The 19042-nt window shown below is 40.8% G+C and overlaps 1 protein-coding gene across 1 annotated transcript in view; it reads left to right on the top strand.

Annotated features, from left to right (window-relative positions):
- The first annotated feature begins 522 nt into the window (after nucleotides 1-522).
- Nucleotides 523-19042, top strand: part of grapa (GRB2 related adaptor protein a) — a 35963-nt gene continuing 17443 nt past the window's right edge. Inside the window, exons 1-3 of the mRNA XM_074655225.1 lie at nucleotides 523-903; nucleotides 7125-7222; nucleotides 8307-8426. Coding sequence (XP_074511326.1) covers nucleotides 826-903; nucleotides 7125-7222; nucleotides 8307-8426 — 296 coding nt within the window. The 5' untranslated portion in view covers nucleotides 523-825. The remainder of the gene's footprint in view (nucleotides 904-7124; nucleotides 7223-8306; nucleotides 8427-19042) is intronic.

The raw sequence follows: 19042 nt of genomic DNA, 5'->3' as shown, positions 1-19042 counted from the left end.
TAGGAGGATGCGGAAAGAGGAGATGGCAGTTTAACAAAGGAGAAATCAAGCTTTTGTTGTGGCTGCTGGCCAGACAACTACACATTGAAACAGAAATTGAAATCTGTGATCTTGTTGCCTGCGATATGAACTTCACTGGTGTTTTTTTTATGAATGTCAGTGAATGATTCAAATGTTTACATTTTGGGGGGAAATATTCACTTTACTTCTCACCTTCTCCTGACCTTTAATGTAAGTGAGCAACCGTGAGCTGACTTTTCAACTCTAAGGTGGGAAACTAAAGCTGGTTCACACATCGACAGAAGTGTTAACAGCAAACCACACACGCATACAGGAGACTGATTGAAGAAACACACACACACACACACAGAGAATCCACAGAAGCCACACCAACAATGTGAGACAAATATATACACAGGAAGTGCCTCCCACTCCCTTGCCCCTACTAGCTGTCTCTCTCTCTCTCTCTCTCTCTCTCTCTAAACGTTACTCATGGTGGTGCGTTGCCGAGCAGCAGCCAGTCGTGTTTTTCCCCTCGCCGAGCTCACTCTCTCTCATCCTCTGCTCCGACTCTCTCGCGCGCTCTCTGGCTCAGCGGACAGACGAGACCTCTCCTCTCCTGCTCCTCTTCATCTCTCCCTCCTCTTCTTGTCTGTTATTATTTCATTGCCTCCTTTTCCTTTATCTGTTTTTTTTTTTTTTTTTTTTTTTTTACATTTCTCTTTGTCTTTCTGCCCCCCCCGTGCCAGGGGCATCAGTGGGGGTCCCAGAAAGAGAGTGTGTGTGTGAGTGTGTGAGAGTGAGTGTGTGTTGGGAGGTCTCGGCATGGAAGCAGTGGCACTGTATACGTTTCGTGCCACAGAGGCTGATGAACTCAGTTTCAACAAGGGGGACTTGCTCAAGGTAAGGGAAAGATCTATCTATCTATATCTATCTATCTATCTATCTATACACAAACATACAGCACATGTCTCACACACAGTAGCTATACTTGTAGATGAGAACAGAGTCGTGGACCAACAGATTAACCACCTCTCTCTTTCTCTCTCTCTGCCTCCGCTGTGATAATTACAACGATTATAACTTTAGCGTCTACAGCTCTTGACTCTGTATCCAGGTGCTGCTGTTACTGACTAAAGAAAAAGCAGTATAGAGGAACCAGCTTTTTGATTGGCATGAAAAACACTGTACAGGAATATGGTATTTACTGTAAACTTCCACAGTAAAGGAATAGTTTGACATTTTGTGAAATGCACTTATTCTCTTTTTTGCTGATGAGTAGATTGATACCACTAATGTCTGTACGCTGAATATGTAGCCAGCTATCATAGCTTAGCTTACCAATTAACACATTATATCGCATTTGTTTCAAGGGGAATTATTACGCTTTTGTGCTTTTTCCCTTTCCTTTAGTGTGTTATATCGTTTTTTTGTGCATGTAAAAGGTCTGCAAAGTTACAAAGCCCAAAGTCCACGCCAAAGGGAGTTACTCTCCCCCACCAAAACACTGCTCCTGAAATGCCCGAAACGCCTTGAAGTCCCGCCTTTTCCTCCGTAACGTGGTGATGTCATCAAGTAAAACATGTGCATAACGGCTAGTTTGGCACGACCTCAAACAAAACTAGTTAGAGCGGAGAGTCCAAAGAGTTTGGTTGGGGTGAAAAGAGGTGCTGCAGCACAGCCGGTATAAGAAAAGCAAAGCGTTTTTTTTAAACATTAAAGCATGTAAACATGTTGTAGTAGAAACACAAAAAATAAGTATGCACCTGAAAATAAGCATAATAGGTCCTCTTTAATTTGCACAGAATTGTAAGTGTAAACTAGAATTACCGCCTCGCAGTCAAGTTGCATGGCTGTTGCTGGCACGGCGGCATAAAAATGACTTGGTGAGGTATGAAGCGTGCAAGACTGATTCTTGGCTGTGACCAGTGACTTCCTGGAGTTTCCAGTGTGGTGTTTCCAGTCTTTATGGTAAGCTAAGCTGAGCTTAGTGGCTGCTGGCTGTAGCTTCATATTTAGCCAACAGACATGACAGTGGTATCAAACATCTCATATAACTCTCGGAATAAAAAGAAGAAGAAGAAAAAAAGTGCACTTCGCCAAAATGACAAAATGACTTAATTAAAGATTAATAAAAGATCTTTGCTATAGGATGCAAAACAAACATTTAGTTAAAGCTACAGCTGTTGTATTTTTCTGATGGATAACAGGCTGAATGCAGTGCTGAGATAGTTCCTGCACAGCTGGAAATTACTGTGGTAGAAAATTGTCCCTCTAAGACATCAGCAGTAAACCTCAGAATTAAAGAGCAAGAGCTTCTCTCTAGACTTACACTAATATGGCACCAGCTGTTCCACAGTCATATAGTAGCCTATATAGTAGCAAATTCTCCACAGGACTTAGCCTCAGTAGACCAGAGAGCAATGTTGCTGCAGAACAAGTTTCAGGGGCAGCTCTAACTTTTTCATGACTGGGAAAACCCTTACAGTATGTTCTTCTAGCTCTCATTAAGATATTGCTATGGAGCATATCATATATTACTAGATTGTGAAAGGTATTCTGGGAAATGGTTGGAAATTATTCAAGGTAGAAATAGATGAAGCCTCATCACGAAATAACCCATGACATGTATTTGAATACGTCAAACAGGATAATAATGCCTGAGGGAATTTACCGTTACAGTAATTGTATGCAGTAGACTGGTATATTATTCATCCCAGACGATGTTCCAATGATGTTCCAATATTAGACGACACGTGAACAAAGCAGCTTCTCATTCCTGCTGTCTGCAAAGTCATTGTTTTGGAGCTGATGTATGACGCAGACAAGATGAGATGGCATTTCATTTTGCTGCTTTGTGAGTTCATTCTTGCTGTAAATAAATGGGATTCTTTATTTCCTGCAGTATTTATGTGCAGATATTATTTTCTTTTAGACTTATTAACTTACCTGTAAATCATGATGTAATTAGTTGTTGGCTTTGGTCAGCAAACTGTGATTCAATACTGTACTTATCTTGAGGTCAACAGCATCGACGTGAACTCGCGCTTTATGGCAACAGAGATACATTTGCTGCGATTATACAGGGCACCATGTTTCCTTTCTTCCCGCTGGGATAAACTGCTGTCTAGTCTCAGCCAAACAGCTCCGGTTCAGACTTGGGTCACACAGTACTTTTAAATAATTCTTCACATTTGTTCATTCCTGCTCGCGGCACCAGATGGCCGGCGCTTTACACTATCACAACAACTCATATAGCGACATGCAAAATGCCCATCATTTAAAGAGGACCTGTTGTGCTTTTTTTCAGGTTCATTCACTTTTATTTTGGGTTTCTATTAGAACATGTTCACATGCTTTAATGTTAAAAAAAAAGCTTTATTTGTCTCATACTGGCTGCCAGTCTGCTCTGATTGGTCAACCGAACCAAACTCTTCGGACTTTGCTCCAGCTCCGCTCTAACTGGCTTTGTTTGAGGGCCAAACTAGCTCCTAGGCAGGTATTATGCAAATGTGTTACTTGGTGACATCACCAGATTATGGTAGAAAAAGTGGGATTTCAAGCGAGGTGTTTGAGGCAGTTCAGGAGCAGTGTTTCTGCTGGGTAGAGTAACTTCCTTTGGCGTTGACTATGGGCTTTGTAACTTTGCAGACCTTTAACATGCACATACAACTATATAACACCTTAAAGGGAAGGGAAAAAGCAGAAAAGTATAATAGGTCCCCTTTAAAACAATTCTAAATGACTATCAGATACCTTCCTGTCACTACTTATTGGCATTTTTTGTGTATCAACCAATTGGGGTACATTGTTTTCTTCATGTCCTGCTGTGCAGTGGCCATGTGGAAACAGATCAATCAGGCTGATTAGAGTGTAGACTCGAAATGAAATGATAAAAATAGCCTAAAGTAGCGGCTATGACATTCTGTTTAAAGCTGGAAGACAATGCGGCCAAATCTAACACAAGGGACACAAAAGTAGAGTGCAAAAACACACATTTCTTTTGTTCTCCAAACCCCAACACATGAATGTGACAATTTAGGGTTTAAATTAGATTTGGATGGTAGAACAGACTCCTCTGTTACTGGCAGTGGCTAAAATCACAGGGAGCAGCCAGGTGGTACGCTCAAGAAAAGTGCTACTTTTTAATTTGCTCACTACCTAGTGTGACAAAGAAAACCCAAGCTCAGAAACAGGCTGTCTTTCTGAGTGCCTGACTAGGGCCTCCAGGTTCAGTGAATCACCTGACCTGTCTGAAAAGTGAAGCCAATGCGGAAGTGCCTTAAACTTGCATTCTTTCTAATAGCCAGCAGGGGGCGACTCCTCTGGTTGCAAAAAGAAGTCTGATTGTATAGAAGTCTATGAGAAAATGAACCTACTTCTCACTTGATTTATTACCTCAGTAAACATTGTAAACATGAGTTTATGGTCTCAATCGCTAGTTTCAAGTCTTCTTTAATACAGCATGATGTTCATTTAGTAAATTATGGTCCCATTTAGAGTCAAGTAGACCATAAAGCAGGGTATGCTTTAGGGCGTAGCTACCTTGTGATTGACAGGTCGTTACTACGGCGTTGTCCGGTCTGGGAGTTGTCCGTGTTTTCGTCTTACAACTTTAACCCCTTTCAGTTTTCAGTTCATGAAAGTCAATTGTAACATTTTGGTTTCCTAAAAATATCTTATTCAGCGTTCGGTTGTACTTGTTCAGATATTTACAGTCTAGTTCAGATGTTCATGTTGGAAATGTCATTTTTCCTTGATGCATTTGTGGCTTATAGTATGATTGTTATTTTAAGGCTTCATTATGTAATTGTTAAATCCATTGCAATGGAAGGAGCCGAGTCAGTCACAGCTGAAGCAGTGGGGGTGGTCTTGGATAAATATCCTATATATATATATAGGCCTACATATCCTAAACACACATGGAGAGGACAGAAAAAAATGAATAATGGATTAAACTGAGCTCAGAATAACTTACGCTGTGTTCTTTCCCAGAAGCTAAAACATAAAAAGGGTGGTTTGGGATTTTTTTTTTGGCATGATGCAGGACTAAGATTTAGAACTGCTTATTGTTAAACTAATAAACAATGGGGCAGTGATGATGCAGTGTCTGCAGGGGGAAAAAAAGAAGAGAAGATGATTATATTGTGAATTCTAGAGCTGTTGATGTATCTATAATGTAACCTTGGCAAAGCGTAATTACAGCGAGAGGCAGAATCAAAGACGGAGTTGTCACGAGAGGTGGGAAAAGGAGATGAGAGGGAGACGGTACATTTCAATTCAAATTTTGGTTAGAAAAGTTAACGTCTGTGAGTCAGATTGAGGAATTAACGTCGGCTTAAATTGGGAGATGTGAATATGGCAGACTTGAGACAGTCCCAACATGTAGTTTTAAACTGCCTAAAATTGGTATTGTTTAAGAGGCATTTTTTCTTATTTAAATGAAACGTTGTCTGGCCCGACATTGAAACCACCAGCTGAGTAAAAGGCCAATCATTCAGTTCTGTGGTTGAACAATGATTGATGTTATGAGCAGTAAATCACACCACAGACTGTAACACATTTTAAAATGCTCGTACGATTGCACAGTGCAACCATTAAAGTAGGTGGTGCATGAAATGAAGTTCCTAAAGGCAGAGAGGGCACAGGACAACTTTTTTGGCAGATAGGCAACGTTGCCAAAGGAGTTTTACCATCATAGCTGTATTAAAGCTGCAGTGAGTAGAAATGGAGCAAATATGAAAGAAGTTATTTTTTATAAAACGGTCACTATATCCTGACAGTAGTGCATGAGAAAGGTAATCTGTAAAAATGTCATGTGCCTCTGGTGTCCTCCGGTGCTCCTAATGGCATCTGCAGGATTTCACAGACCGGAGGAAAACAACCAATCACTCGCGAACTCCGACGAAACGGTCAAACTAGGCAGCGCTGATCAAATATGAATCAATATTCTGTTACTGTAATACCTATTTCTCACCTCAAATGTTTTCAGAAACATCTTGTAGTGTACTGTTTAGCTGTAAAATAAGAAAGTTAGTGACCCAGCAGCAATGTTGACATCACTTGAAGAAATACCAAACACCGCCCACCGGCCGGTTAAAACATTTGAACAGCCAATAGGAATGCTCTCTCTCTCTGAAATGACCTGTGATTGGCCAAAGTCTCCCATCACGGGCTAGAATTTTTAAAGCCTGAAAACAGAGCCATGAGGAGGTGCAGAAGTCTAGTTTTCTTACAATATGCTGAAAGGTTATTATGGATTTTTTGCCCAGTGATGCCAAAAACATTCTACCTACTGCAGGTTTAAAGGCAGGATACATTTCAGTCGCACATGTTTTAACTGTATGTCACACTCTGCTTGCTATCAGTTTTAATGTCTGACTGATAAGACATAGCAGCACTGTGATAAAAAAGAGCTAAAAAAAAAAAGTGATGAACCTCAGTTCTGTAGGGGAGATAAATAAAATAAGGGGTTTATAAATCACTGCAGAACCAAGCAGAGCAAACAAAACAACAGCTTAAAATATCAAAATGACAAGGAATGTCACAGCAGGATCAGAATACTGAACAACAAAAATGACAACAGAACAGAAAAGAGCAGCGACACGACAAATGAAAAGAGACAGAATAAAACAGGTAAACATTAAAGCAGGTAAACCGGAGCGGATCGGATGACAGCGTGTCTCTCACAATCAAAGGCTGGTCTCGTCACTCCAGTCTAAAAACTGTCCGTCAGAAAAAGTCATTTAACATCACCTGTCCCAGTTTGATTGAACATGAACCCGCTTCTGCTCTGTTATGTGCAGCAACACGGGTTAATGCAGCTCAGATTTGTTTGCTGCCCCTCATGTGTGCAGTCATGGAGGGCCTTATGTGGCATTTTGAACTTGCCAATAAGCATGCGCTTCTGAATTTGAGTGAGTCGGCGGCCTCGCTTCACACGGCGATGGATGAAAAGCCACTGTGCCGGATAATAGAAGGAGAAGAGAGAGGCCTGGTGAGGAGATTGATATACAAGGGGAGAGAGAGAAATGATAGTGGCCTTTCACCCGATAGTAATAGGCTGCGTCATGTCGTTATGGGCAATATTTCATCTGTGTGTGTGTGTGTGTGTTTGCTCCTAGATCACCAACATGGAGGATGATCCTAACTGGTACACAGCTGAGCTCCATAACAGAAAAGGCTTCGTGCCAAAAAACTACATCAACCTGCGGCCACACGCGTAAGTACACACACACACACACACACACACACACACACACACACACACACACACACATACACACACACACACACGTCTTCAACTCATCTGTAAAGCAGATGAATACATTTTTTTACACGTCCAGCGCTGGTCTATCTAAACAGCTCATCAGTGTGGCGCTCGGGGCGTTTTCTGCTCTGCTTTGGACATCTGCACTCCGGCATAAGGCAGCCTACCCAAAGGGACACACTCACTCGCTGCCTTACGTAACCACACATGATACAGCCGTGTGTGTGTGTGTGTTTACAGTGAAGCTGCTGGTACACGCTGTATCTCCATCTCCATCAGATGGTCATACACCAGCTGGCCTCTACTTTTTTCGCTGTGACAAACACACTAAACTGGCAACGCAGCCACTGCAGCGGCTTTAATGAACACTGATGCACGGTCCAGTTTGTGCACAGCGTTAAGGAGATGTGCCCGTCTGCGAGTGCTTTTTCCTCCTCCACATTTCTTCACAGAGCCAGAATTCTGACCTTGCGACTTTAAACCAAGAGACTCCCATAATGCGGCCTCCATATTGGATGTGCTCTCCCCTCATTTTGAGCCATCAATCTCACTGCAGAGCACAGGTTCACGAAGGCAGAACGTCATTTATGCAAACCTTGCATCCAAACAAACTGCTCTGCTAAGCAAGACTAATGAGCAACAAAAAAAATAAATGAAAAATGGCACTATTACTTACGCTCCATGGCTGACAACTGAAATGCAGCATTTTGGGAGTTGTTTGGCGTGCATATTTAGCAGCGTGTTTAAAAATAACTTCACAAATGTGCTAATTTTACTTTCTTTCCCCGTCAACCTCTCTTTTATTTCTATGACAGCATTGATCTGTAGTGATATGAGCTGCTTATCTTTTAAAGTCTCATCATTTCCAGTGAAAATGCAAACATCAAAACTTATGAGATGCCCAAATAAATAATTTAATGTGTGCAAAATTGTATTGTAGCCACACAGACCCCACAACAACACGGGTCATATGCATAAAACAGTGAAATTAATGACTTCTTTCTTGCTGGCTTCCTGTTTTCTTTCTTGCTTCCAGCTGGTTTGCCGGTCGTATATCTCGCGGTGTGGCAGAAAGTCGACTCAGACACAGGGAGTGCGGGGCGTTTCTGGTCCGAGAGAGTGAGAGCGCCCCTGGAGAGTTCTCCATGTCTGTCAGGTAAGAGATAAAGGGTTGTTCAACGGTCCACTTGTGAACCTTTTTCATGTTCATACATTGTATTCTTAATATGTCTGAGAGTTGACATTCTTAGGTTAATTGTACACCACTTTTGTATTCTTTTTAGGGCTGTCAAACGATTAATTGCATGATGCTCCGTGATTAATCTCAAATTAATCTCACATTTTTTATCTGTTCAAAAGTACCTAAAAGGAAGATTTGTCAAGTATTTAATACTTTTATCAGCATTGGAGGTGGGCAAATATGCTGCTTTATGAAAATGTATGTATATATTTATTATTGGAAATCAATTAACAACACAAAACAATGACAAATATTGTCCAGAAACCCTCACAGGTACTGCATTTAGCATAAAAAATATGCTCAAATCATAACATGACAAACTCAAGTCCAACAGGCAATAACAGCCGTCAGTGTGCTGACTTGACTATGACTTGAGAGGGAGACTCGTGGGTACCCATAGAACCCATATTCATTCACATATCTTGAGGTCAGAGGGCAAGGCACCCCTTTGAAAATGGCGATGCCAGTTTCAAAGGGGTGCCTTGACCTCTGACCTCACCAAAATTTAGCGCACGTTTGGAGCGTTATTTAACCTCCTTCATGACAAGCTAGTATGACATGGTTGGTACCAATGGATTCCTTAGGTTTTGTAGTTTCATACGATTGCAATATCTTTATGCTTTAAAGCTGAGCCCGCTACAACCTCAGAAAGATTGATTGCGTTAAAGAAATCAGTGGCGTTAAAACTAATTTGCATTAACGCGTTATCGCGTTAACTTTGACAGTCTAATTCTTCTACATGTTATTCCTATTCTCCATGCTTCCTCTTATTACTGCAACCGCCCTGTTTTTTCCACAGGGAACATTAAAGTTTCAATCCATCTCTCCTAAAGCCATCTAATTCAATTAGCAGATTTATGCACACATATACTGTATGCCCATATCCCTGCTCATGCAGCGTAGTTGTCTCTTGTTTGATCACTAATCACATTTTTCAGTCTGTGCATGTAGCCTTTTTGTCGGTGGCCGGGGATCAGAGGAGCAGGCAGAGGAGGGGGGTTTTAGAGGATAAGGTGTGGGGAGGAGAGTAAGAGGATCTGCAACCCCTCTGGCCTGATGTGAGCTAATCCTGTCTGGCACACCGCGGCATCTGGAGCTGCTGATGGGGCCGATTGGTTGTCGTGTCGGGGGGATGGCGGTCAGGGATGCAGCTGAGGCTTGGTGCTGTGCTCCAGAGGGCTATGAGGATATTGGATGTGTGTGTGTGGGGGGGGATCTGTAGTCTGAATTTTGGCACTTGAGGTCAGACCTGGAGGTAAGGGTTGGCTGTTCTCTGGGCTTTAAGATGAACTGGCTCAAGTCAGAGTCAAGAGTCGGATTTGTGGGTTGTTTTGGGTATGATGTCTCTCTTCCAGTGGATTTAGAACAGGCCTCTGGAAGCATTAAGGAAGACGCCTGCATTAAGGGAATCGAAAGGGAAAAAGAAAGAAGGGAGGTGCTGTGTGTAAAACAGGTTTGCCGAGGGGGGACAGAGAGGATTTTGATGCTACTTGTTTTGGTTTTTTTGGGCTGTTTGTTGATGCCTCTCTGGCTGTTGTTGTTGGATGGTGTAGCAGCTCGAAAAATGGGTCAGGTGTGAGTGTGTTAGAGTGTGTATGTGTGTGTGTGTGTGTGTGTGTGTGTGTGTGTGGTCGTTGTGTGCTGACAGCTCCCCTGTCAGAGGAGACGTCCTGACAGCAGTAACTGTGGATACTTCGGCCCCGGCTCAGCTCAGTCCGGCTTTGACGTCAGTCCGTGAAAATCAGATCCACTTTCACAGCCACAAATGAACGAAGCCAAAAAGGGACTTTGATCCTTTAATTTACTGAAAACCTGCTGGTGAAGTTAGAGATCATTTATGCAACACTGTGAATGTGGTATAACGTTAAAATATAAATATGTGGTGTTTTCATTGAAATGAACATCTTAGGGTCAGTTTCCCCTCCAGTTATTATTACTTATTCCACGGCTTTGTCGAATACTCCCTTCTGATTGGTCAATCACGGTGTCTGTTAGTTCTTTATAGCAGACCGTTGCTATGTATAACAGGCCGTTGCTATAGGCACAGTTCTGGCGGACCGTTTTAGTGTCAAATTAGGAATTTCTTTAGTAAGTAGCTTTGTAATAAACGGGATAATGTACAACTAGGGAGTCATTGTTGTAAAGTAAACCCCTTCAGACCCCTCCATGCGTCGCCCTGTCGGGGTTTGACTGAACAATGACCGGCATCGCTGTATAATATCCCTTACTTGGATAATTTGGTTGTGATGAAAAGTTTTAATTGTCACTTTAAAGTCAAGGAGAGGCCCCGTGATTCATTCTCATCGGCATTAATGCACCTTTAAGTCCATTATGGAAGTATTCCATGGTGTAAGGATGTTTGGATTCGGTGTCACTATGCAGGTTGTTCTCATACAGTGTTCGAAGCAAAACCTACGAAAAGTAATGCACTGTAATTTGTTTGTATCCCACGAAATCAATGAGTATGTAATCCACGTAATGAACTAGGTTGTATAAACACCATGTAGGGAGGAGGTGAAGTCACAGTGTATTATTTGTGATTTAACTTCCATACTTAAGTTACGCCACTTCCGTAGTTATTTTAACCAAAACCGTGATCTTTTTCTAAACCTAACTAAGCAGTTTTGTTGCCTAAACCTAACCAAGTCGATATTTTCCTAAACCTTACTAAGTAGTTTTGTTAGGAAGTTGTTTCCTGTGCAGACAGAAGTTTATTTTGAAAAGACTGCATGCATGTAACAAGCAGAAATTGACACGTGTTGCTGGACATTCGTATGAAAACGCATGAAAAATGAGAAATAACTTTTCGTAAGATATACAAACCACACCATGACATGTCGTTTTGTGGTAATTAGTTCAGGAGTTGCATTTCTCAGGCTTCATTTCCAACTAGAAAAAAAAAGTAATGAAGCATCAGAAAGCTGTTAATGGGTTATGGAACATAGCAGCCTGGTTTATCAATCCAATCCAATCCTATTATGAGAAATGCACACTGGGGATCAGGCCATAGCCAGGGTTTTACAAATACTGAGGTCTGGGTGATGATGCAATTTTCAGATAATCAGGTAATTAACAGGTTTCAAAAGCTTTCTTCAGCCAAAGAGGTAGGATCAGTTTCTCAAGCCATAAAGGAATACTTAATCCTCAACTTTAATCACCAAATTTGAAGATACATGGTTTTCATTGGGCAGTGATTGAATTAAATCAATCTTTTAATTATCTATGTATTTATTTGTAGGCTTACTGATTGTATAAGAATATACTGGAGGGCTGTGTATTGGCAAGAATCTGGCGATACAATACATATCATGAAACAGGGGTTACAATTCAATATATTGCAATATATTGCGATACTCTAAGCAAGGAGATATATTGCAATTTTTTAAATGTAATTTTAGGAAAACTGGTAGTATAAAGAACACGCTGCCATATGCATAAAATCTGAATAAAAAAAAGTTTACTTTAACATCAAAACACAACACAAAATGAACCACTGTCTGATACGAATCTTTGCATGTAAACTATTAATTAAAATCAACACAACATAATAATATCAACATACTATCGCGATACTCAAGTGTATCCATATTTTCTTACATCCCTAGGAAGTAGCCAATAAAATAGCTGACGATGTAGAATGCAAACGTCCCGCAAGTTTCTAAAACCTTTCAAAAAATATAACAAGGACGAATCTTCAACAGCGATTCTGACTGGGGATCTTTAATGTGATCAATCTTCATTGTCATAAAAGCTTTTTGAGAGATTTATCGTCCAAAAACGGACTGGAGGGGATTTTCTTTAAGTACAGTTTCTGTTCACAATACTTTCAGATAAGGTGCTTACGAAAGAATACGTGGCTGGGGACTATAGCTTCAGACTATGCCAGTGAAACTGTCCCAATGGGTTATTTAGTAGCTTATTTTTGGAAAGTGGAGCAAAGTGATGCCAACCTAGACTTTTATAGAGAGAGATGAGGAATCCATTTTGCTTAGCTGGGCTTTCACAGATCTCTTTGACTCAGCAGCAGCAGATTCACCCAAAGGATGTGTTTTTGTCTTTTCTGAGTCTTCCACAGTGCTGTAATATAGATGTAGTTTGAAGAAACGTCTGAAGAAACAGAGCCGAGGTACATCAGCATAGTTAAAAGGCAGCATGTTGCATTTGTGTTTTTTTGTTGGTTGGGTATTTTTCAGACTCTCGCTGACAAGGGACATAACTTTCACTTTTTCTCAAATGGAAAATCTCACTTCCTTGTTCACACTCTGCCACAATCACTATCAATATCAGTCCTTCCACCTACACATAAAACTCACAGCTGAACGCAACAGCCGTCTCTGTGAGTCATCAAAAGACACTCTAGGAAATCTGTAAGCAGACGGTGCACATTGGGGGGGAAAACGGATACAACCGAGAATAATCTAAACAACACAATATTATATAACAATATAGCTGCAACACAATTATTTCAGTTGTGTGGTCATTTTGTTTATCAAGGGCTTGGGCTTCATTTTCTCCTTCAAACAGTACTAAATGTTTATTTTTTTTGTATTTTCTTTCAGTCGAACTGTAAGAGCAGACACCACTTTCTTTTTGATGGCTGGATGTCTCGTCGGGTGATAGAGTTCAAGGCTGCTTCACCCCAGCACAGTCCTACATGTGCTTTTGACACATTGTTATTTGAACTGTATGGTGGTCAGCCCACGCATACACACAAACACACACACACATACACACACAACACTTGATTTTCCTGTGGCCTTTGTTTTATACAAATGTCTGTTAACAACTTAGATAGATACTAGGGCTGTCAATCGATTCATATTTAATTGCAGTTAATAGCATGATTGTCCATAGTTAATCGCGATTAATCGCAAATTAATCACACATTTTTTTTATCTGTTCAAAATGTACCTTAGAGGGAGATTTGTCAAGTATTTAATACTTTTATCAACATGGGAGTGGGCAAATATGCTGCTTTATGAAAATGTATGTATATATTTATTACTGGAAATCAATTAACAACACAAAACAATGACAAATATTGTCCAGAAACCCTCACAGGTACTGCATTTAGCATAAGAAATATGCTCAACTCATAACATGGCAAACTGCAGCCCAACAGGCAACAACAGCTGTCAGTGTGTCAGTGTACTGACTTGACTATGACTTGCCCCAAACTGCATGTGATTATCATAAAGTGGGCATGTATGTAAAGGGGAGACTCGTGGGTACCCATAGAACCCATTTTCATTCACATATCTTGAGGTCAGAGGTCAAGGGACCCCTTTGAAAATGGACATGCCAGTTTTTCTCTGCCAAAATTAAGTGCAAGTTTCCAGCGTTATTTAGCCTCCTTTGCGATGCCAGTATCTTCACTCTAGCTTTAAAACTGAGCCCGCTACAACCTAAAGATCGCAAGTTCCGTTAAAGAAATGAGTGGCATTAAAACAAATTTGCGTTAACCCGTTATTATCGCGTTAACTTTGACAGCCCTAATAGATATATTTGAAACGTCTGTTTTCTTAACCTTATGTCCACTTTACGGCAACATTTTCAGCCACAGTAAAAATCCTCCCGGCCACCCAGCAGCATCTCCTACTGTGAAAAAAAGGGAAAACTGTTGCTTTCATTGCCGTGTGTCTCTATGGTTGTTGTTGCACTTCAGTGTGGAACGGATGCCACCATTTTTGACAGGGCCTCAGATATCACCGACTCATGCTGCCAGTGGCTGATGATGGCTCATACAGCCAAACTGCTGAATCGGGCCATTCATTCAGCTGCTTCCTTGTCATCATTACTCTCTTATCAGGGCCATTACTCCGAAGAGGAAGCATAAAGGGAACTGACCCTTTATAGGCTGTGCTTATTTTACAGCTATACATAATCTTCTTTGAGCATTAAGTAACACGCTGCAGGTTCAGCGTCCCATGAATGTCATCACTTTCTGATGACCCTCAGATAAAAGTGAAATAGTTTAGTTTAGTAATAAATGTATGTGGGGGGGGGGGGAATGTGGAAAAGAATTGCATGACAGAGTGGAGAATTGAGTCAGTAAAGTTATGTAACACCATTTGGGAATAAATATACGATGCAGACAGCAATTAGCTTCAATTTCTTCTTCAGGTGAAATTCGCCTTTCAATTCAAAGTTGATCTATGCACCTCCAAGCCACTGAAGCAATAGTTGACATTTTTGAGAAATACTCTTATTTCTGATGGAGTCAGATGGGAAGATCAACACCTAATTTATTAGCTTAATTTAGCACAAACATTGGAAACAGGTAGAAACAGCTAGCCTGGCTCTGTCAAGAATGGTATCGATCTTCTCATCTTACACTCAGAAAGGGTGCTGGAGGGTTTGGAAATATCCCCAATGACGACATCTGTGCCAACATTTGTAGAAACCATAGAAAAAGTATTATTTCTATTCTATTTTGTTATATTTTAATCACTGCTACTAGTTTTGGAACCAAAAGAAAAGTGCACTGATCTCCTTTTTTTTTATCAATTGTCCTGTTAGGCTCTCACTGCTTTACACCACACCTGAGTGGCACCAATTGAATACCACAGTTCAGTGACCAAAACACAATTGAGAGAGACTTGAGCGAGACAGAGACATAAATACAGAGAGATATAGAGAGAAGAAGGGGGAATATAACGAGAGATGAAGAGAGACAGGGGGCAAGAGCGAGCAGCAGCTGCAGATAAAACAGACAGGAGGAGGAAGAGCTTATGGCGGGTGCATGATTTAACTTTTTCTGTTTTCTCATATTGGCAGTGGAGCTGAAATAAAACCAGCCAGTCCTTTGGGAAATAAACCCTCCAGAGGGCCTCTTCCTTTCTTTTCCTCCGTTTGTTTTTTATTCCATTTTTTCCTCATTTTATTCTATCCTTACTCTGTCCTCTGACTTTTCTCTGTGTCCTTTTCTCTTCTGGATCTAGTGACATAGTGGTTCATAAAAAGTTTTGTAAAAGCACCCAGTAGGCCTATTTTAAAAAAGCAATCACAACATAAAATCATCAGTGCATGATTTTGTTTAGCCTTAAAGGTCTTCATATAACAGACTTTAGTTTGAGTCTAGTTCTTATCGCAGTACATGATACCAACTTAAAGGAAGAGTTTGACATTTTGGGAAAAGACAGACGTAGCTTTAAGAAAATGTTTGATTTGCATCCCCATAGCAAAACATTTGACTAGTTTAAAGGAATAGTTTGCCATTTAAAATAATCTTACTCGCTTTTTGTTGCGGAGTTAGATAAGCCGACTGATAGCCTATCACTCTCGTGTCTGTACGCTAAATACAAAGCTAGCAGCAGGTTAGCTTAGCTTAGCGCAAAGACTGGAAACAGGGACAATTCACAAAGTGTCAAACTATTTCTTTAAGAATTTACCATATACAGCAGCCTAAAAAAATGTGTAAGCTGTTTTCACAGGGTTTGCATGTTGACAAATATAAAATATTAGAATGTCGCATTGCTAACTAGCGTATCCAAATCGCTATAGGCTGGTTTGGCAAGTCTGAACTTGGAAAGTCAGCTTGGCAGGATAAGTAAAGTAGAAAATGTCATTTTGTAATGTTGAACGAGACTGCAAAAGTGCTTCAAGTCAGTAGTACATTTTTGCCTCGCTTAAGTCATTTACCTCTGTAGCTTAAGCCTAGCCTGAGGGTTTGTTAGCCTAATGTTACTAAGCTAGAAAAGCTGTGGCACTGTTGAGATTTAACTAAACCGATTACATTATTTCTTTCCTTGAAGCATCTCTGGCTCTGAGATTATATAACTATAAATCTATATTTATTACAGGAATTCATTTATAGCCAGTTACTGCTATGGGCTCCGCCTGCTGAAATGTATCTCAACCAATGACAACAGCTCTCGTCTGAACCAATCATTTCACCTTATATGAATTTTCAGGCCAAAACAAATGACTACATGGTTTAAATTCATGGTATTAAGCGTGAAAATGATTCAAGTTATATTTTCACAAGCAAAAAACGAATTTGTGCTTTTCTAAGTATAATCCATAGAGATATAAAGATGGATGACATGACAGCTCCCCAAAAGTGAAGCCAAAACAACTCGATTGCCCCCTGGTGGCTGGCTGCAGCATAGCTTATAAGTCCCGCCCCCTCCATGTTAGCTGACGGGACATGGGCCAAACTAAAAATTCAAAGTACACGTCAAATACAGTTTTCAAAAAGATGGTTTCTGTCATTTTAGGTAGTTCCTATCACGCCGATGTATGTACAAGTGTTCATTTTTCGGACAAGTTTGGCTTTAATTAGTTATTTGATGCCATAACAAGGGGGTGAGACGTCATGATCGGCAGCTGTGAGTCTCTCTCGCTGACAAGCTGCGGTTGGTTCGGGCAGGTGACCCTCGATACCGTGGCTCCATCGCCCGATCACCACTGCGCAGACTCTGGCTCCAAATGACGTCAAAATCTAAAAATTTCAGCTCCTGTATCCACGATATTTTGGCTTCACTTCTGCTCAGTGGGAGGAAGTGGAGACGCGTCGTCCATCTTTATATACAGTCTATGGTATAATCAGTGTTTGGTGGTTGTTTTATTTATGAAGATAACTGACTCAGGCCCATATCATCTCCATCTGAAAGGCTCCTTACTGAAACGTCAACACACTTTGGACTAAATTGCCTCCCTCTCCACCAAACGTCTTTTATCATTCTTCCCTTCCATCTTTGCACCTTCACACACACACTACCTCCCTCTATCCTCAACCATCGATCAAAACAGGTGATGGCGAATATTTACTGACGCTGCAGGACGAGCTGAAACCTCTCACTCACTTACACACACTTTTACAAAATCACACCCATGCACACTATATACGCTCAGTTTATGATACATGAGATAACGATATACTCGCACCGACAGACACAGCTGATGTAATCGGTGATTTTGCAGAAAGCACATGGGCTGACACACACTCTGATAACTCCTTGACACGACCATCAGTTACTGACACACACACACACACACACACACACACACAGTCACACAGAGTTAAATTGACAGCTGGAGGTGTCAGAGCGGCTGTGTGAAGTATTCCAGACATCTGCAGCGGTTTAGAAACCGAACAGCAGATTAGAGAAGGGGGGTTGGCAGGATGAGAGAACAGGGAAGTGAGACCAGATTGATGGAGAGAAAGTCGAGCGAAAAGACGGACGGATGACCTTCACGCATCTTAAATTGTGCTGGCAGAGAGTAAAAGTTTATAAATAACCTCTGTCCTCATCTACAGTATATATCTCTCTGTGCATTTCTATCTCTACATCTATTTCATTTTCTCTCATTCTCATTCTCATTCTCTCTTAATCTCTCTCTCACCCGCTTCCTTTTAGTTGGAAAAAGAAAATAATCTCGCTATCGCTGTGGGCCTTAATTACACTGGATCAGGGAGATGAGAGGGCACTTGGAGTGTTGGTGTGTGTGTGTGTGTGTGTGTGTGTGTGTGTGTGATCAAGTTGAGACAGATGCTGTCTGTGTTATGCACGCTGCTTCCCTGATGTCTCTGGGTAATAATTAATAAAAACGTCTACATGACATCACCTAACACTGATATAGCTGCAGCATTACATCTGTTCTCTCTCATCCTCCTTCTCCTTCCTCTTTAAAGTGTTCACTTTTACAACCCACTGCTGGTAGCTGTTCATAAAAATTGGGAGTTTGTGTTTACCACAATGTGTTCGTTGCCCTCTTAGTCATCAGTAATGATGTAAACCGCACACCAATATAAGCAAAAGTCAAATGAAGTTTGTAAAAACACTATCATTAACTTCCCATTGTTCATACGACCTCATAATAGTGTGTAGGAGTTGATAAATGATCTATAAGCTACTGGGAATTTACGTGTTATAATTTATCTCCACCTGAGAAGGTGTTCAGTTGGATGAAGCGGTGGTTTGGATTTCAATATTATGATTGTTTTCTGTAATCGTCCCAAGGTTTGCTCTTAAATTGAACGAAGTGCATTCGTTTACTCCAGCGGTATAGAGGTGGAGTGGTGTTTTGTGCAGCAGGGCAAATTGAGCGTGAAGATGTGATGTTGTAGTTTAAGTGTTGTTCAATAAATATTTGAAGCGATTCTGGTCAGCTGTACGGAGACGCTGCAGGAATATTTAGTTAGATATTTTTCTCTGCTGACACAACATGTAGATTTTGATGTGCACAATTCAAGATGAAATATGTCACATCAGTTTTTGAGAGGGATTTTTGTCTTTTTCATGTCTTGTATAATACAGTCATACATCTAGCTGCCAGTCTGAAATAATGGCAGCTCGTGCAGAGTTTCAATGTAAATCTGTCATATATTAACATTCATTGGTTTGCCAAAGATCTGTCCATTTTCTGGAAAAACTTTCCTTTTAGCACCGTGTGAAAACCAACTTGTAAAACTTGAAAACAGCTAATCCATCCTTCTAACTTTCTATTTCATCTTTATCGCATTGTGCATTGAGTGAGATTAGAGTTCTCATACCAGAGTTTGTGTGTGTGTGGCTGCATGCATTATG

The sequence above is a fragment of the Sebastes fasciatus genome, chromosome 13 (genome assembly GCF_043250625.1).
Source record: "Sebastes fasciatus isolate fSebFas1 chromosome 13, fSebFas1.pri, whole genome shotgun sequence".
Taxonomy (NCBI): domain Eukaryota; kingdom Metazoa; phylum Chordata; class Actinopteri; order Perciformes; family Sebastidae; genus Sebastes; species Sebastes fasciatus.
This window is presented reverse-complemented; position numbering and strand designations above follow the sequence as displayed.